The sequence below is a fragment of the Ascaphus truei genome, chromosome 6, assembly GCF_040206685.1.
Source record: "Ascaphus truei isolate aAscTru1 chromosome 6, aAscTru1.hap1, whole genome shotgun sequence".
In the NCBI taxonomy this organism is placed as follows: domain Eukaryota; kingdom Metazoa; phylum Chordata; class Amphibia; order Anura; family Ascaphidae; genus Ascaphus; species Ascaphus truei.
In genome coordinates this window covers 42,070,959-42,088,839 of record NC_134488.1, presented here as the reverse complement: position 1 = coordinate 42,088,839, position 17,881 = coordinate 42,070,959, and the positions used below count along the sequence as shown (strand labels likewise).

The following is a 17,881-nucleotide window of genomic DNA, read 5'->3' as shown; positions in this document are numbered from 1 at the left end:
AGACTGACCCTTTAAATATGTCCTCTGGTGCATTTCTGTAAAGACATCCGTACAATTTCTTAGGAATGCTCCCTGGGTCTCCTGAGAGGTTAAGACATGATTATAAACAAAAAAACATCTTAAACTAATCAACTAATCTAATTCCAACTAATCAAGACCATCTATTCTCAACGTGCTCAAGAGAGCTTCAACTGCATCATGCAAATGGAAATTTGCCTAACACAATGACAGCTTAATCTGTATGTTGGGCTATTAATTAGAAAATATGTATTATGATTCCAGGACTCACTGGGGGATACAGCATGTATTAAGGGCCATATTTACTAAGCAGTGTTCTGCCCAAAGGCAGCATCCGGCTCGGGAAGACATCCTACAACATTGAAGTCAGTAGACTGTATGTGTCTTCCAGTGCTGCTTGGATGGTGTTTTTGGCAGAAGACTGCTCAATAACGATGGCCTTGGGGCATTGTACAAGGGATTTTGACCATGGGGCATTGTATAAGGGATGTAGGGCATGGGGCATTGTATAAGGGATTTGGGGCATGGGGCATTGTATAAGGGATTTGGGGCATTGTATAAGGGATTTGGGGCATGGGGCATTGTATAAGGGATTTGGGGCATGGGCATTGTAGAAGGAATTTAAGGCATGGAGCATTGTATAAGGGATTTAGGGCATGGGGCATTGTATAAGGGATTTAGGGCATGGAGCATTGTATAAGGGAGTTAGGGCATGGGACATTGTATAAGTGATTTTGGCCATGGGGCATTGTATTAGGGATTTTGCCCATGACGCATTATATAAGGGATTTGGGGCATGGGGCATTGTATAAGGATTTGGGGCATGGGGCATTGTATAAGGGATTTGGGGCATGGGGCATTGTATTAGGGATTTTGCCCATGAGGCATTGTATAAGGGATTTGGGGCATGGGGCATTGTATAAGGATTTGGGGCATGGGGCATTGTATAAGGGATTTGGGGCATGGGTCATTATATAAGGGATTTTGGCCATGAGGCATTGTATAAGGGATTTGGGGCATGGGGCATTGTATAAGGGATTTTGGCTGCGAGGAATTGTATAAGGGATTTGGGGCATGGGGCATTGTATAAGGGATTTGGGGCACGGGGCATTGTATAAGGGATTTTGGCCATGGGGCATTGTATAAGGGATTTAGGGCATGGGACATTGTATAAGGTATTTTGGCCATGGGGTGTTGTATAATGGATTTTGGCCATGAGGCATTGTATGAGGAATTTGGGACATGGTGCATGGTATAAGGAATTTGCGACATGGTGCATTGTATAAGGGATTTTGGCCATGAGGCATTGTATGAGGAATTTGGGACATGGTGCATGGTATAAGGGATTTGGGCCATGGAGCATTGTATAAGGAATTTGGGACATGGTGCATGGTATAAGGGATTTGCTAAGTATAATGTAAGATTCAAAAGTAGAAAGGTGGGCACTCGTAAATTGAAGAAAAAAGTGTCTTTATTGAAGTAACATATTCCTCCTACGCGTTTCTGTCCCATCTGTTCCAACACAGGATCTACTGCAGGATTACTCTCCTGACAGCATTTGCTGCAGCGCCATTATCGCGTTCCAGTACAGTGACTCCTACGAGTGCCAGCTCTTACAAATCTTTCTGTAAGTGTGTATACAGTATATAAGGGAACACATTCCAAACAATGTTTTGGCTGCAAAGGTTCAGTAATTAAATGTACATAGCGCCCCAACCTGCTCAACCAGCCCTGTGCCTAGTTACTTATCCGGTTTGGTAAGGACAGAGAGAGAGAGTGTAATTTTCCAAAATCCAGCTGGGGGAATATTTAGGAAGTGAGTCACCGCTAGGAAGGGGGCAGAAGGTGCCACTGCCCAGTGGCACCCCAGTAATAGCGGGAAACAACACGTGGCTAGAGACCTGTGCACAGCAAGTGGGCACAGCTGAGATACCTGGGTATTATGATAATCATATATGCTAATGACTGCTATGGGTTTAGATTACAGGGTCTGGAACTTCTGGACCAGAAGTAGCCAACTCCAGTCCTCAATAGCTACCAGCAGGTCAGGTTTTCCGGATACCCCTGCTTCAGCACAGGTGGCTCAATCAGTGGCTCAGTTTTTGACTGAGCCACCTGTGCTGAAGCAGGGATATTCTGAAAACCTAACCTGGTGGTTGCTCTTGAGGACTGGAGTTGGCCACCCCTGCTCTGGACACATCGAATGTGCAGAGATCAGCAGATGTGGCGACATGGAAATAATCCTGAAGTAGCCTTGCACGTACGCGGTTAATAACGGTTCCCAGGCAGACATGAGCTTGATAATGAAGTGCAAGATATTCTGACCTCATTTTGCATAGGGAATGTATTAATAACACAGCCCTAATAAAGGCAGCCACTAAATGTAACATTACCGCAACAGGGGGCATTAGACTGAGATGCAGAAGCAGCACGTCCTATACATTAACTAACAATATCCATACAGATTAACCTGTGTGACCTCCACCAGATTCAGCATTGTCAGGAATCACAGTGCGATATGAGCTGAGACAGAGGAAGATAAGAGAATAGCAGCAGCGGGGGCAGAATATACTGTATTACCACAACTGAAAGGACTTTCCCCACACTACTCATCTGTTCTCCCTGTTGGGTTACATAGGTTGGCTACTTTGAATTCCTCCGATGTTATTGCCTCTTCTGTAATGGGTGGCACTTGGCAGGTATTTCACAGGGATCGTGCACTTTGAGACAGGGCAAATATGTTGTTAGTGTTGAATTGCAGTACGTAGAAGGGCCGCGCGCTCTGCCATTTATAGCTGCAGAGGCGGATACCGACATCGCTACTGCTGCGGCACAGTTTATTCGAGCATTTGCCCGTTCTGTGCCGCAGCAGTAGCCTGGCGCGCGCCCGAGTGTGACGGGCGCACGCCGAAGCAGCGGAAGAGCGCCCTCCGATCGGGGCGCTCTCCCTACCGCTGCCGGGTCCGCCGGGTCCCCCGGAACCCCCTGCCGCTGTCCCGCGATCGCGGGACACCAGGGCTCCCTCGGGGAGCCCCTGGACACGCGTGCAGCAGGCGCACGCTCCCGATGACGCGCGGCACGCCGAGGGGCGGCCACTAGCAAGCCGGGAGATTTCCCGGCTTGCGGTACCGACCACACTTCAATAAAGTGTGTCGGTAGTGTATACCAACTCATTAATACACACTGATACACACACACACACACACACACACAGACTGATACACACACACACACACACACAGACTGATACACACACACACATTCACTGATACACACATACACAGATATACTGATTCACACTCACACAGCGAAACACACAGACTCACTGATACACAAACAGACACACAAACACAGAAACAGACACAGTGATACACACACACACAGACAGACTGATACACACACTGATACATAATAAACACAGATTCACTGATACGCACACACAGAAACACACAGACACTGATACACACACACACAAACAGACACAGTGATACACACACAAACAGACAGACTGATACACACACTGATACATAATAAACACAGATTCACTGATACGCGCACACAGAAACACACAGACACTGATACACACACAAACAGACAGACACAGTGATACACACACAGGCACACACTGTATACATGGGCACTGATATACACACAGATACACATACAGTAGCACACTGATAAACATACAGACAGTAACACTGACAAACACAGACACACTGATACACACACAAACAGACACAATGATACACACACAGGCACACAGACATGGACACTGATATATACACACACTGATACACATACAGTAGCACAATGATACACAAAGACAACCATAGACACAGTGATACACATACAGTCACAGTGATAAACACACACACACACACACACACTGTCTAAACAGACATACTCACACATGTACAAACAGACACAGGCGCACACATGCTTATATACAGTTATATACAGATGGTATGTAGGCCTGTGCTTCCTTTCTTATATGGGTATAATATACTCCTGCCTGATGCTGCATTTTGGTGGCCCCAGTGATCTCACCTTCTCAGCCTTCCTGGCTATTCCTCTTCTTTATAAATCCTCTTGCATACCGCCCCTTGTGGCATCTGAAGACCCACTGTACCACACTTACTGAGCTTCTTCTGCCATTAGAAACATTCCCACCAGGCCCGCCCACGGCCAAGTATTCAGGATATCCCTGCTTCAGCACATGTAGCTCAATCAGTCCCTGCTTCAGCACATGTAGCTCAATCAGTCCCTGCTTCAGCTCAGGTGGCTCAATCAGTCCTCTGATAGAGCCACCTGTGCTGAAGCTGGGATATCCTGAACACTTGACCTGTTAGGGGGTCTTGAGGACTGAAGCTGAGCAACTCTGGGCTAAAGGGCTCTCAGTACCTGTGCACCCAGCGGCAAACCAGTGGAGGAGGGCCCAGCCAGACCAATCGCAATGCTCAGCTAGACAGCCAATCACGAAAGGTATGGCCCACAGTCCCTCCCTATCTATCCATAGCATCAATAGGGTTACTGCCTCTCTTCATAATGAACTCTGCCATCTACCCTTCAATCGCTATCTTATCCATTCAACCAATTTAGGACCCATGACCAGTTCATAAACGTTTATTGGTCAGACACATTTAACACTGTCTAAACCAGTACAAATGACAAGAGGAAACATGAGTAGAACTATGCAGAGCATTATCAGTAACTTAGTAACAGGGCTCAGTGAGTAAAGATACTGTCAGTTGTCACTTTATCTCTCTGTGCCTCAGGCTCCAAAATCATAGATTGTAAGCTCTGCGGTGCAAGGACTCGTGCCTGCAATATTCCTATGTACAATGCAACTTACCAAGCACTATATTGTAATTGTGAAGCACTTTGTGAGAAAAGCACTATATAAAATAAAGTTGTTATTATTATTATTAACAAAGTAGATTGTGTTAAAAAAAAAAACTCCAGTAAAAAATGTTCCATTAATGTCTTATAATAGCAAAAAAACTCCTTCCCAACTGCAGTAATGGCAAACAGATTTCTTCCTGAATCAATGATCTTTTTATGTTGTAACATATTCACTATACAGGCACACCCCGCATTAACGTACGCAATGGGACCGGAGCATGTATGTAAAGCGAAAATGTACTTCAAGTGAAGCACTGCCTTTTTCCCACTTATTGATGCACGTACTGTACTGCAATCGTCATATACGTGCATAACTGATGTAAATAACGCATTTGTAACAGGCTCTATAGTCTCCCCGCTTGCACACAGCTTCGGTGCAGGTAGGGAGCCGGTATTGCTGTTCAGGACGTGCTGACAGGCGCATGCGTGAGCTGCCATTTTCCTATTGGGCGATATGTCGTTACTCGCGAGTGTGCTTAAAATGAGTGTACTTAAACCGGGGTATGCTTGTATCCCTGTATAGCTTTCTAAAAACATGCCTAACCTTCTCTTGAAGATATCTACTGTATTTGCCATCACAGACTTCATGGGCGATAAATTCCACACATTCACTGCCCTTACTGTAAAGAACCCTTTCCCTAGCTAATCTGAAAGGACGACACAGGGTCAGGTACTCTCCTTGGGATGAAAAAGTTCCCTTAAAAGCTCCATGTATCGAACTTGGACATATTTGTAAACATTGCAGAAATTGGTATAGTATAATAAAAAAGTAGGTAGCTTAACCAAACAAAATAATATAAATAGAGGGATTATCAATGATGATAATGTCAGTGTGTGTTAGATTAGAATCTTGCTGATAAACTGCCCGAAAATACAAAGCACCTACAGTAGGTACATCGACACCAAGTAATGAACGCATGTTATAAATTTAACTTCTAGCATATTTTAACCCAGGGGGCTCAACTCCAGTCCTCAAGGCCCCCAACATGTCAGGTTTTCCGGATATCCCTGCTTCAGCACAGGTGGCTCAATCAGCCCCTGCTTTAGCACAGGTGGCTCAATCAGAGGCCTTTATTGCGTTATTTACATTGACTGAGCCTCTGATTGAGCCACCTTTGCTGAAGCTGGGATATACTTAAAAACCTGACCTGTTGGGGGGTGTCTTGAGGGCTGGAGCACCCCTGTTTTAACCTACAAAAAGGCCTGTGTGTAGAGCAGATCTTATTATGTCATGTAGAACATCATCAATTCACTAACCTATCCCACAATCTCAACAACATCACAAACCTATCGAGTGACACAGTAACATTGCATTGGTAATAAAGTGAAGAATGTGGGTGCCGCTAGCTTGTGTTGGAGCCATTTCTGGCAGGGAAGGTGTTAAAAAAATTCCACAACACAAGCACTAATTCATGTTTTTTTTAAATGACTTGGTTGACTTTTGCTGCAAAGACAATATGTTAAAACTCGTCTTCAAATGTCTCCTGTTTGTGGAGGGATTATGTTTTTTGAAGTGACTTTTGCCAAACAAGTGTAATGAAGCGCAATAAAGTTTGTGTCTCGCTTTGGTTGTGCATCAAAGATACTTTGGGAAGGAAACAGGATCAATAGCTCTAAGGCACAAGGCTTCAGATTTATTCAACCTTCCTGAGCTTTAGCGCATTTCCTTAAGGGTCTTTGCAAAATCACACAGATACGGTACACACAGACTGACACATGTATACTGCACAATCACACGTACACACATGCTGCACACAGCTCTGCACACTCACACACGTATACTTCTATATACACAGCTCTGCACACTCACACTCGCATACTATGATGTACACAGCTCTGCACACTCACACATGTATATCGCGATATACACAGCTCTGCACTCACATGTATACCGTGATATACACAGCTCTGCACACTCACACATGTATACTGTGATATACACAGCTCTGCACACTCACATGTATACTGTGATATACACAGCTCTGCACACTCACATGTATACTGTGATATACACAGCTCTGCACACTCACACATTTATACTGTGATATGCACAGCTCTGCACACTCACACATGTATACTGTGATATACACAGCTCTGCACACTCACATGTGTACCGTGATATACACAGCTCTGCACACTCACACATGTATACTGTGATATACACAGCTCTGCACACTCACATGTATACTGTGATATACACAGCTCTGCACACTCACACATGTATACTGTGATATACACAGCTCTGCACACTCACATGTATACTGTGATATACACAGCTCTGCACACTCACACATGTATACTGTGATATACACAGCTCTGCACACTCACATGTATACTGTGATATACACAGCTCTGCACACTCACACATGTATACTGTGATATGCACAGCTCTGCACACTCACATGTATACTGTGATATACACAGCTCTGCACACCCACACATGTATACTGTGATATACACAGCTCTGCACACTCACACATGTATACTGTGATATACACAGCTCTGCACACTCACACATGTATACTGTGATATACACAGCTCTGCACACTCACACATGTATACTGTGATATGCACAGCTCTGCACACTCACACATGTATACTGTGATATACACAGCTCTGCACACTCACATGTATACCGTGATATACACAGCTCTGCACACACACACATGTATACTGTGATATACACAGCTCTGCACACTCACATGTATACTGTGATATACACAGCTCTGCCCTTTTTCACTTTCAGAAGTGCTGATTTCCTACCAGTATGGAACAGGTGCAACTTTCTCAAATACAATTAATCAGCAAAGTCAATGAACTTAATGAACGGAGCTAATGTAACCCTCTCAGAAGGAAATGCTCAGCCCACGTGTACGGCGGATTGATGTAAGAGACGAGGTAATGATGTCACTCAGCGTCTTCTCTCACAACATTCCACAGTGATGTCACATAACCTCATACCCTCACATACAGTATTTCAGGTGTAGTTACAGAAGATGCTGACTGCAAGATACAGAAAGTAAGAAACCTTTCTTTAAAATCCATTACTGAGAAAACATCTCCCATTTACTCGATTACTGTAACCTCCTGCTGTCCGGCCTCCCTGCCTCTCACCTGTCTCCCCTACAATCTATCCTAAATGCTGCTGCCAGAATCACTCTACTCTTTCCTAGATCTGTCTCAGTGTCTCCCCTCCTGAAATCCCTCTCCTGGTTTCCGATCAAATCCCGCATCTCGCACTCAATTCTCCTCCTCACTTTTACTGCCCCTCCTTACATCTCAGCCCTAATTTCTCGCTATGCTCCATCCCGACTCTTGTGTTCTGCTCAAGGATGTCTTCTTTCTACCCCTTTGTATCTAAAGCCCTCTCCCGCCTTAAACTTTTCTCACTGACTGCCCCGCACCTCTGGAATGCCCTTCCCCTCAGTACCCGTCTAGCACCCTCTCTATCCACCTTTAAGACCCACCTCAAAACACACCTGCTTAAGGAAGCATGTGAGTAGCTTCATGACTGATCATTTACACCTCAGACATTAACCTTGGCCCCCTGCAGACGCACTTACCAGAATGCCCTCCTACTGTCTCTGTACGTTCTTCCTACCTACCAATTAAATTGTAAGCTCCTCGGGGCAGGGACTCCTTTACTTAAATGTTAATTTTATGTTATTATTTATATGTTATTTATATTATTTATATGATTGTCACGTGTATTACTGCTGTGATGCGCTATGTACATTAATGGCGCTATATAAATAAACAGATACATACATACCTACATTTAAATGGATTTGTTTACATGGTTTGATCAAAGGAACACCTCTTACACACAGGGTGATATTTCTTATCAATAAAGCAGCTAACTTTAAGTGTTGTTTTTTACACGGACACCAAACCAGAGAATTGTAGCATTTTTATTAAAGTACAATATCTGATCGCTTCCAATAGGATTCCTTTTCTTTAAATGATATTGTGGTGTTTTTGTGCCCGGTTTTGCCTTCGGGAGACTATAGACTTTGCCTTGATGCACAGCGCCATTTTTTGTTCCCGATGGGTACGTGTGCAAGATGTTTGCTAACCAAGTTTTCCACTATAATGTGTGCAGGGTAACTCCCGCTACTAACACCTCCCAAATCGCACCACGCAGACCAACAGCAGCAGTAATAACAGGCGCAATGCGCAGAGATATATCGGCACAAACAGACACGGATAAAAATGCTAATGTTTACACCAGTTTTTTCCAGACTCGCCTTTAAAACAGTCTAGGACATTTGGCCGTTGTCCTTTCGCCGCAAACAAATGACCGCCGGTGCTTGGCCGCAACTCACCTCATCGCCAGGACACTCAGCCTCCGGCCACATCGCTGCTAAGGTAAGTCTCTTACCCTACAACACCTTAATGTTAACCCCTAATACTAACGCTACCTCCACCCTTAAAACCTTAGCCCTTCACCCTAAAACCCCTAAAATGAATCCCCTAACCTAACCACTAAAACCTCTAAATTAACCCTCTATCCCAGGGGGGGGGGGTGAGATGTTCTGGGGGGGGCACGATTGTTACAGAGTCCCTGCGCTCTTCCCCAAAGCATTTACATTAAATGCCGGGGATCGCGCGCGGGGCCTCTGCTTGGAGCAGTTGAGTCATGTGGTCGCTCGATGCGCGATCACATGCCACAGAGGTGCCGGAGGCCCAAAACCCCGACACTGTGACGGGTAAACCTGAATAGAGGTGGGTAAAACCTTCGGGAAAGGTCACGACCTTTGGCCCATTCACAACAGATGAAAACTGTGCCCCAGGAATCACTAACTGCAAACATCGTACTTGGGAGGACATCTTAGTACCAACTTTCACAAGCATTTTAATGGATACAGCCCATTATCTTAGATGTGAAGGTGTGATTCGATGGTTTATCCTTAAAACATGGATTCCCAAGGAAAAACTGCTCTAAAAACACATCCCTTCCTGAGCATGCTGGGGTTTGTAGTTCTCCTGTGCTTGGTATTTAAAGATTTGAAGCAAAAGATGACCCAGTGGGCTCATTTGCATGTCCTTTCCCAGAATCCCTTGCTGCAGTGGAAGCATTGTATGCCAAGAGATAATGGGGAAGAGCAGCGCTGCAGACCTGCCTGAGACGTTTGAATGTGCTCACAAGTGATTTTTTTTTGCATTTGCTATTTAAAAAAAGAAAAGACTTGAAATGCCAGAATGTGGTTAGGAACAAGTAAAACATACAGTAAAACAGGCACATATACAGTATTTCAATGGAACACTTTGGTAATGCTTACACACAATATATACAGTATCACAACATATTAAGATATCAATGACCACGGCATGGGGTTATATACATCTGTATAAAGTGTGGCAATACCAAGCAGTTTGCTCCTCTTTGCTGTTACGGAGGCAGCATTATCATAGCAAATAGCTACATATTGCAAAAGAATTCCACATTGGATCCGGATTCCCAAAGAGAAAGCAGCTTGTTTTGATACTGTATGTGTTCTGCGCGCGTGTAATTATCCCCAGAGCAGACAGCGGGGAGAACCCACGAGAATAGGAAACTACTGGAGGAACTCACAAGTTCCGACACAACCTGCCGCTTTGGCATATACTCAAGAAGAAATGTAAATCTTACTGTATGAGGAAGCAGCGACTTATAAATTCTGCAGAGGGGACTTATGATTCATTTACCTAGCTGAGAGCTGAGTAATTTACCAAAAGACACATAAAGTCAGGAGCAAAGCATTTTAACCCTTCCACTGCCAAAGTGGCTGCCAAAAAAGTTGAAGATATAGGGTCATATGTACTAAACGGCTCAGATGTGCACTTAACCTGCTCTTTGGGTTTTGGTTCTCAATATTACTTAGGTTTTGGTTTTGGCTTTTTGTCCGGAGACAATGCATTTGCTTTTGGTACTGAACGATTTAATATTATTTAAACAAACATATATAATAATGACACCATAGCATTACAATAGAATACACCTTTGTATTACCGGGAAGGCAGAAACAACCAAATAAATATCAATCCTTTAGAAATTGCAGATAAATGTGTAAGAAAATAGGACACCATTATTATCTTATTAAAAAGACATTCAAGTTATGTCCCAATAGTCCAGTGTTGTGGTTTTCTTTCTGAATATTTTTTTTTTGGGGGGGGGGTGGGTTCTAAAAATCTGAATGTTTTGGGTTTGGAATGCAAGCAAAGTGTCGTTCCCCCCCCCTCCCCCTTCCCCACTCCCCATTTTCTTCTCTCACTCTCCTCCCGGACATAGTCTCGCAGTGCTGGCTGACCTGTCAATCACCACTGCTACCAGCAACAGCGCAACCTATCCTGCTGGAAACAGCGTGGCTGTTTGACAGGTTAGTCGGCCCTGCAGCTCAGGCACCAGCAGCGGATTTTTAGGCATCCCGGACTTTTACATTCCTACTGTAAGGTATGTTATGGCATATACCACCACATAGAAAATATGGCCCTTAGGTCTCTCGCAAATATGCTGTAACGCTGCTTTCCAGTGCTAGAGAAGAATAGGGCACCATTCCAATGAGCAGGACTAAAATCTTCCCCAGAGCAGGGAAGACAGCTTCAGAGTATATTAAATACTGGAATATAGAACTTTGAAAATATTTTGTCAAATGTGAAGGTCAATGATTCAAATGAGTGAGATTTGGGCATTCTGTTGGAAAGATAGGCAAAGAAAGGTGGGCCCCCATGTTGGTCCTTACTTCCATGTACTAACAAAGGAGGGGGAGGGAGTCGGAATGCGATGTTAGGCCGCGACCAAACCACGACAACTCACAGCTTGGCACGTCACCACTTAACTTTTCGCCATACGCGCTTTGACCCCGGCGCTATCGTTAAATATCTGAGTCCTGCGTGTCCAGTTTCACGTGGCCACCGCCACTCTGAGCCCTGCGTGCACCGCCGCCCCAACGTGCTATCTTTAAATGTCCCGAGCGGGGACTCAGAGCGACTGGCACAAGGCACACTGACAAGGACGCTCGACCACTCGGGACGGACATTGACAAGGGAGCTCGGGACTCGGAGAGCAGGACTCAGACATTAAAAATGGCACCGAGGTCAGAGCGTGTACGGCGAAAAGTCAAGGCCATGAGTTGTCGTGGCGGCAGAGTGCCGGTTGGGGTTTGGTCGTGGCCAAACAACTTAAACCGGAGGGAGGTGCGGGTATGATATCTTTTATTGGACCAACAAGTAGTTGATGTGTTACAAGCGTCCCAACCTCTCAGGGTCCTTCATCAGGTCTGAAAGATGGCATTTTAATAGAAGAGTTAAACTCTCCATAAACTGGAACCACATTGATGCCTTTCTGGCTACTTTCCAGTAAATGAGACACAAATAGTTCAAAACGGCATTTTACCCCAGAAGGGGCTGGTTTGTTTATCATTTTGTTTGGGATTAAAAAGTGCTCTGTAAGAATTTGTGCTTCTGATAAATAGCCCTTCGTACAGTCCTGCCCGATCACAGGCTTCTAACCCAGCCCACACCATTGTCTGTGAATTGTAATGTTAACACATTGTGGAAGTAAATTCAGCAGAGTAATGGTAAAACAATTTAAGGTAAACAGGGGCTCTCTAAAAACCAGCAGCATTAAGTACAATGACGCAGTCCTCCCCTTAGTATTCTAGGAATACAGCCTAGGGGTTTCTGCAGATATGCGTCAGAAGTGTCATTCTAAAGAGCTTTGGGATTGAAAGTGCTATGTAAAAACAAGTTAATCTCATTGTAAATTCCTGAACTGCACCTCAGAGGTGGCTGCATGCTTTGCTCCAAAATGTAACTGCACACACTTTGCAATAGTATTTAAAACCCCATTGTAGTTGTTACGAGTCCCTTCATACTTCTGTATTTCAGGATTTCACACCAGAGGTGGCTGCACAAAATGAAGTTGATATATAACTATGACGTGATTTGGGAATATAAAGTTCCATATACCTGACATTGTTTTTGCTATGGAAAATGAGCCCTTTCGTATGTAAGTATTTTAGGATTCCACACCAGAGGTGGCTGAATGAACGGATGTGATATTGCTTCCTGTATACCTGTTTCAGAGTGGAGGTGTGTGGAGGCTAATTGCTAGTGTAATGAATGTCTCTGTGCTGAGGCTGAGTCCACTGTGCCACTGACCACGCTTGGCCCTTAATGTGGTCAGCACAATGCATTTTAATCTGTCCGGCCACACTCACGCGGTGCACGCACGTGCCCGAGCGCTAGGCTCTTGCCAAGACAGATACAATTGTGTTTCAGGCGCGCTTAAGGGTCACATGACCTCCTCAGCCAATCAGCGCCAGTCACTTCTCGCCCACACCCCTAGCCACGGCCCTCCCGCTTGCGCTTGCAAAATAATTTGTCGGACAGCCGAACGCTCATGCTTGTGGCAGAGTTGGTGACGTCAACGCTCTGAAGCATGACGCGGTCAGCGTCACGGGGGGACGCAGGCTTAGTCTTTTCAGCATTCACAGCTGAGGTGTCTGTGAAAATACAACTGTATTTAATACTGTAATTAAAAAATGCCCTGCGACAGAGTTAATAACCAAGTTATGATATGGAAAATTAACACTTTTTTAACTCTAAGATTCCACGTCAGAGGTCGCGGGTGTATTCGCTCTTAAATATCATGGTACATGGAGTGGCTATTCTATATTAAAACAAGTCATTGGTATGTTAAATCAGGGGGGCTCAGCTCCAGTACAAACCCCCCCCAACAGGTCAGGGTTTCCAGATATACCAGCTTCAGCAGACTGATTGAGCCACCTATGCTGAAGCTGGGACTGATTGAGCCACCTGTGCTGAAGCAGGGATATCCTGAAAACCTGTGCTTCTGTGGGAGTGGGGGGGGGGAGTGCTTGAGGACTGGAGTTAAACACCCGTGTTAAATGAACACCACTATAGCTTGTAATCCCAGGATTCCAGCCAAGAGGTGGCTGCTCTGAGCTACTCTGAAACGAGAGTGTACAATCTCTGGCACAGAGAGGGGGTCTATTTATCAAAGTCTTCCGACTTCAAAACAGCGGCAAAATTAGGGCAAAAAACACAACACCAGAGCTACCAAGGAAATGGATCCCACTCAGAGCAATAGAACATTTTCCTTTTAAGAAACCTGGTGCTGTTTTGTGTGCTGAATTGGCTCTGCCTTGGGCAGCCATAAAGACTTCAATCGCCTCCGCTCTCTGTCACCACGGCTGCGGTAAATAAACAGCTACATACTTTAGCACGCCGGAGTCCCCCAGCGCCGAGCTGGAGCATTTCACTGCGAAGACAGTAAACCATTGCTTGTGCCGCACTTTGTACACCTGTCCGAACCCGCCCAGAGCCACCGGGATCCATTCATCCTCAAAGTCCGTTCTCTTAAACTGGATCAAGTTGCCGATCCGTTGATCCCCTTCATCAGCCATGACAGCAATGTAGCGTCTGTCCCGAGCCTCCTGCACATTTGGAAGGACTGGTGTGTCTGTGTGTTTTTAAGTGTGCAGTTTCCTGGTACGGGCAGCTACCTGTTACAGGGAGAGGAGAGGGAGGGTTCTGTAGCGTTATGAACAGGGCTGAACTTGGCCAAACTCCACTTCACTGGGTTACATAATGGTACATGCAAATAAATATGCAAAGTCAAGTCCCAAAAGGGGAACTTGCCTTGCACTCCTTGTGGAAAGATGGCATATAAAATACACCTCATACATGAACCTTGGCCCCCTGCAGACACACTGACCAGAACGCCCTCCTACTGTGTCTGTACGTACTTCCTACCTACCAATTAGATTGTAAGCTCTTCGGGGCAGGGAATCTTTTTCTTAATCTTTTATGTCTGAAGCGCTTATTCCCATGATCTGTTATATGTATTATTTGCTATGTATATGATTGTCACGTGTATTACTGCTGTGAAGTGCTATGTACACTAATGGCGCTATATAAATAAAGAAATACATACATATAATTAATAGACTATTAATGTGTGTCCGTCTGTCCCCTGGCAGGATCCCCTCACCTGTCACCATCATTAAACCGAATTGAAAAACAGGAGGGTAGGCACACAAATATAGTCTAACGGTCAACTCTGACCATTGGTGGAACAAGACCAAGAAAGGGATTGTGGTCTGTTAGATTTATACAGGGAAGGTACTACAGTATGCTTGTATGCTGTATATAATTTGAGACAGTATTTGAGACAGTATGTTTAATGCTACAGTACATCTACACTACCTTTGATGTGTATCTGAAAACATATTATTATTATTATTATTATTATTATTATTATTATTATTATTATATGAATAAAGTATTAGCTGATGCTTTTATTGCAGGATGTTTTGGGATACAAGTTGGGTTCGCTATGTTAGTTCGCCAGTTTAGTGTACTGGATGTAAAGGTTCATGATTGACTTCTCACTATATTTTGGGATGTTTATTGCATTAATAACTAATAACTTTATCTCATATAGTCACTTTTCTCCCACTAGGACTAAAACCGCGTCACAATTCCAGCATAGTGCGCGGTGCCCAGCACATAGGGATTGTTACACACATGGCACAGGGAAAAAGAGGGACTTGCCCAAGGTCATAAGGAGCTTCAGTGTCATTTGTTACAGAGTCAGTGTCTTCTCTCGCTGAGCCGCTCCTTCTCTCTAGATTACTAAATTATATTACACTAAGGTTATGTTACTTACAAAATAAAATCCTAATTGTAATGACGGACTTTCTCTGATGTCACCTAATTAGCATATTCCCTTCAAGAAATAAGGATTGTTGTGTGTGTGTGTGTGTGTGTATATATTTAAAAAAAATGTATGTATGTATATATATATATATATATATATATATATATATATATATATATATATATATATATATATATATATATATATAACTAGCTGATATACCCGGTGTTGCCCGGGATGTAATTTTGGGGGGGCGGGCGACAGGGTTGGGCTTCCCCCCCCCTTGACAGCTAGGTGGGTGACTCAGTTGACTGAGTGTGTGGGTGGATGGGTGACTGAGTGGGTGGGTGGGTGGGTGGGTGGGTCGGTGACTGAGCGGGTGGGTGGGTCGGTGACTGAGTTGACTGAGTGTGTGGGTGGATGGGTGACTGGGTGGGTGGGTGGGTCGGTGACTGAGTTGACTGAGTGGGTGGGTGACTTTGGGTCGGTTTGACTTTGGGTCGCTGGGTGGGTGGGTGACTTTGGGTCGCTGGGTGGGTGACTTTGGGTCGCTGGGTGGGTGGGTGACTTTGGGCCAGTGGGTGGGTGACTTTGGGTCGGTGGGTGGGTTTTTGACTTTGGGTCAGTGGGTGGGTGACTTTGGGTGGGTGAGTGGGTGGGTGAGTGAGTGGGTGAGTGAGTGGGTGGGTGGGTGAGTGGGGGAAAGTGGGTGACTGGGGGAAAGTGGGTGACTGGGGGAAAGTGGGTGACTGGGGGAAAGTGGGTGACTGGGGGAAAGTGGGTGAGTGAATGAAAGTGGGTGAGTGAGTGACTGGGTGGGTGTGTGGGTGGATGTGTGGGTGTGTGGGTGACTGGGTGGGTGACTTTGACTGGGTGACAGTGGGTGGGTAGGAGATGGTGGGTGACTTACCTTGACCGGGTGATGTTTCCTGGCGGCAGACGGTTCCCCTCCTGGCACGGATATCCCTGTGGCATCAGGCTGGGGCAGGAGGTGGGTTCGGAAGCTGGCGGAGGGGCAAGAGTGGCAGGCTGGGGCAGGAGACCTGCGCCACATGAGGGTGAGTGCAGGAGGCCCGGCCCGTGCTTCCCCTCCGTCCGGGAGCCGTTGCACGTGATGGTGAGTGCAGGAGGCCGGGGGAGTGCAGGAGGCCGGGGGAGTGCAGGAGGCCCGGCCCGCGCTCCCCCTCCATCCGGGAGCGCACGTGATAGTGCATGCAGGAGGCCGGGGGGTGCAGGAGGCCCGGCCCGCGCTTCCCCTCGTCCGGGAGCGCACGTGATAGTGCGGCTGGGGATGTTGCGGAGCGTGCGGGTTTGGGGGAGGTGGGGGAGAGAGTGAGGGGCACCGGGAGAGGGGGGGAGTGGGGTGTGGAAGGTGAGCTGCGGTCTGACTGACGGGGGAGAGTGAGGCCAAGCAAGTAAGTGTGTGTGTGTCTGTGTGTGTGTTGTGTGTCCTTTGGCCCATCACTCCGCCTCAGGCCAATGAGAGGTTTGCGGGGGCGGGCGGGCGGGCCAAGGGACCAATGAGATTTCCCCTAGGGACAGAGGCCATGCAGACAGACATACAGTGCTTTCACTAATATAGTATAAGATAAAGGGATAGGCATACTAAAAATATGCAAAAAATGTCTTTTATTGGCCCAAAGTTTTGGCTACTCTCTGGACGTGGGTTCAGCTTGATGGTGGGAGAAAAAAACTACAGGTGTTGCCCTGAACCTGTGTTGTTTTTTTTCTCCCTATACAAGGTTGAGGTAACGTCTGACCAGGGCCGCCAACAGGGGGGAACAGTCGGTATTGCTGTCCCGGAACCGCCCAGTGAAGGGGCCTGGCCTTCATGTCGGTAACACAACTGTTTTCATTATGTTCAGCTATACTGGGCCCTGCCCTTTCCTGGCTGCCATTGTGTGTGTGTGTCACTGTGTGTGTGCGTGTGTCACAGTATGTGTGTGTATGTCACTGTGTGTGTCACTGTGTGTCACTGTGTGTGTGTGTCACTCTGTGTGTCTGTGTGTGTGTGCCCCTCTGTGTGTGTGTGTCACTGTGTGTGTGTGTCACTGTGTGTGTCACTGTGTGCGTGTGTGTGTGTGTGTGTGTGTGTGTGTGTGTGTGTGTGTGTGTGTGTGTGTGCCACTGTATGTGTGTGTGTGTCACTGTGACTGTGTCACTGTGTTAGTGAGTGTGCTACTGTGTGTGTGTGTGTCACTGTGTGTGTCTCTGTGTGTGTGTCACTGTGTGTGTGTCACTGTGTGTGTGTCTTACTGTGTGTGTGTGTCACAGTATGTGTGTGTGTGTGTGTGT

At 45.9% G+C, this 17,881-nt stretch overlaps 1 protein-coding gene across 3 annotated transcripts in view; it reads right to left on the bottom strand.

The window, feature by feature from the left end:
- Nucleotides 1–14,426, bottom strand: part of ANKK1 (ankyrin repeat and kinase domain containing 1) — a 62,774-nt gene extending 48,348 nt beyond the window's left edge. For all 3 annotated transcript variants that reach the window (XM_075604040.1, XM_075604039.1, XM_075604038.1), the window contains exon 1: nucleotides 14,143–14,426. In XM_075604040.1, the coding sequence (XP_075460155.1) occupies nucleotides 14,143–14,330 (188 nt within the window). In that variant the 5' untranslated portion in view covers nucleotides 14,331–14,426. The remainder of the gene's footprint in view (nucleotides 1–14,142) is intronic.
- Nucleotides 14,427–17,881: the final 3,455 nt, after the last annotated feature.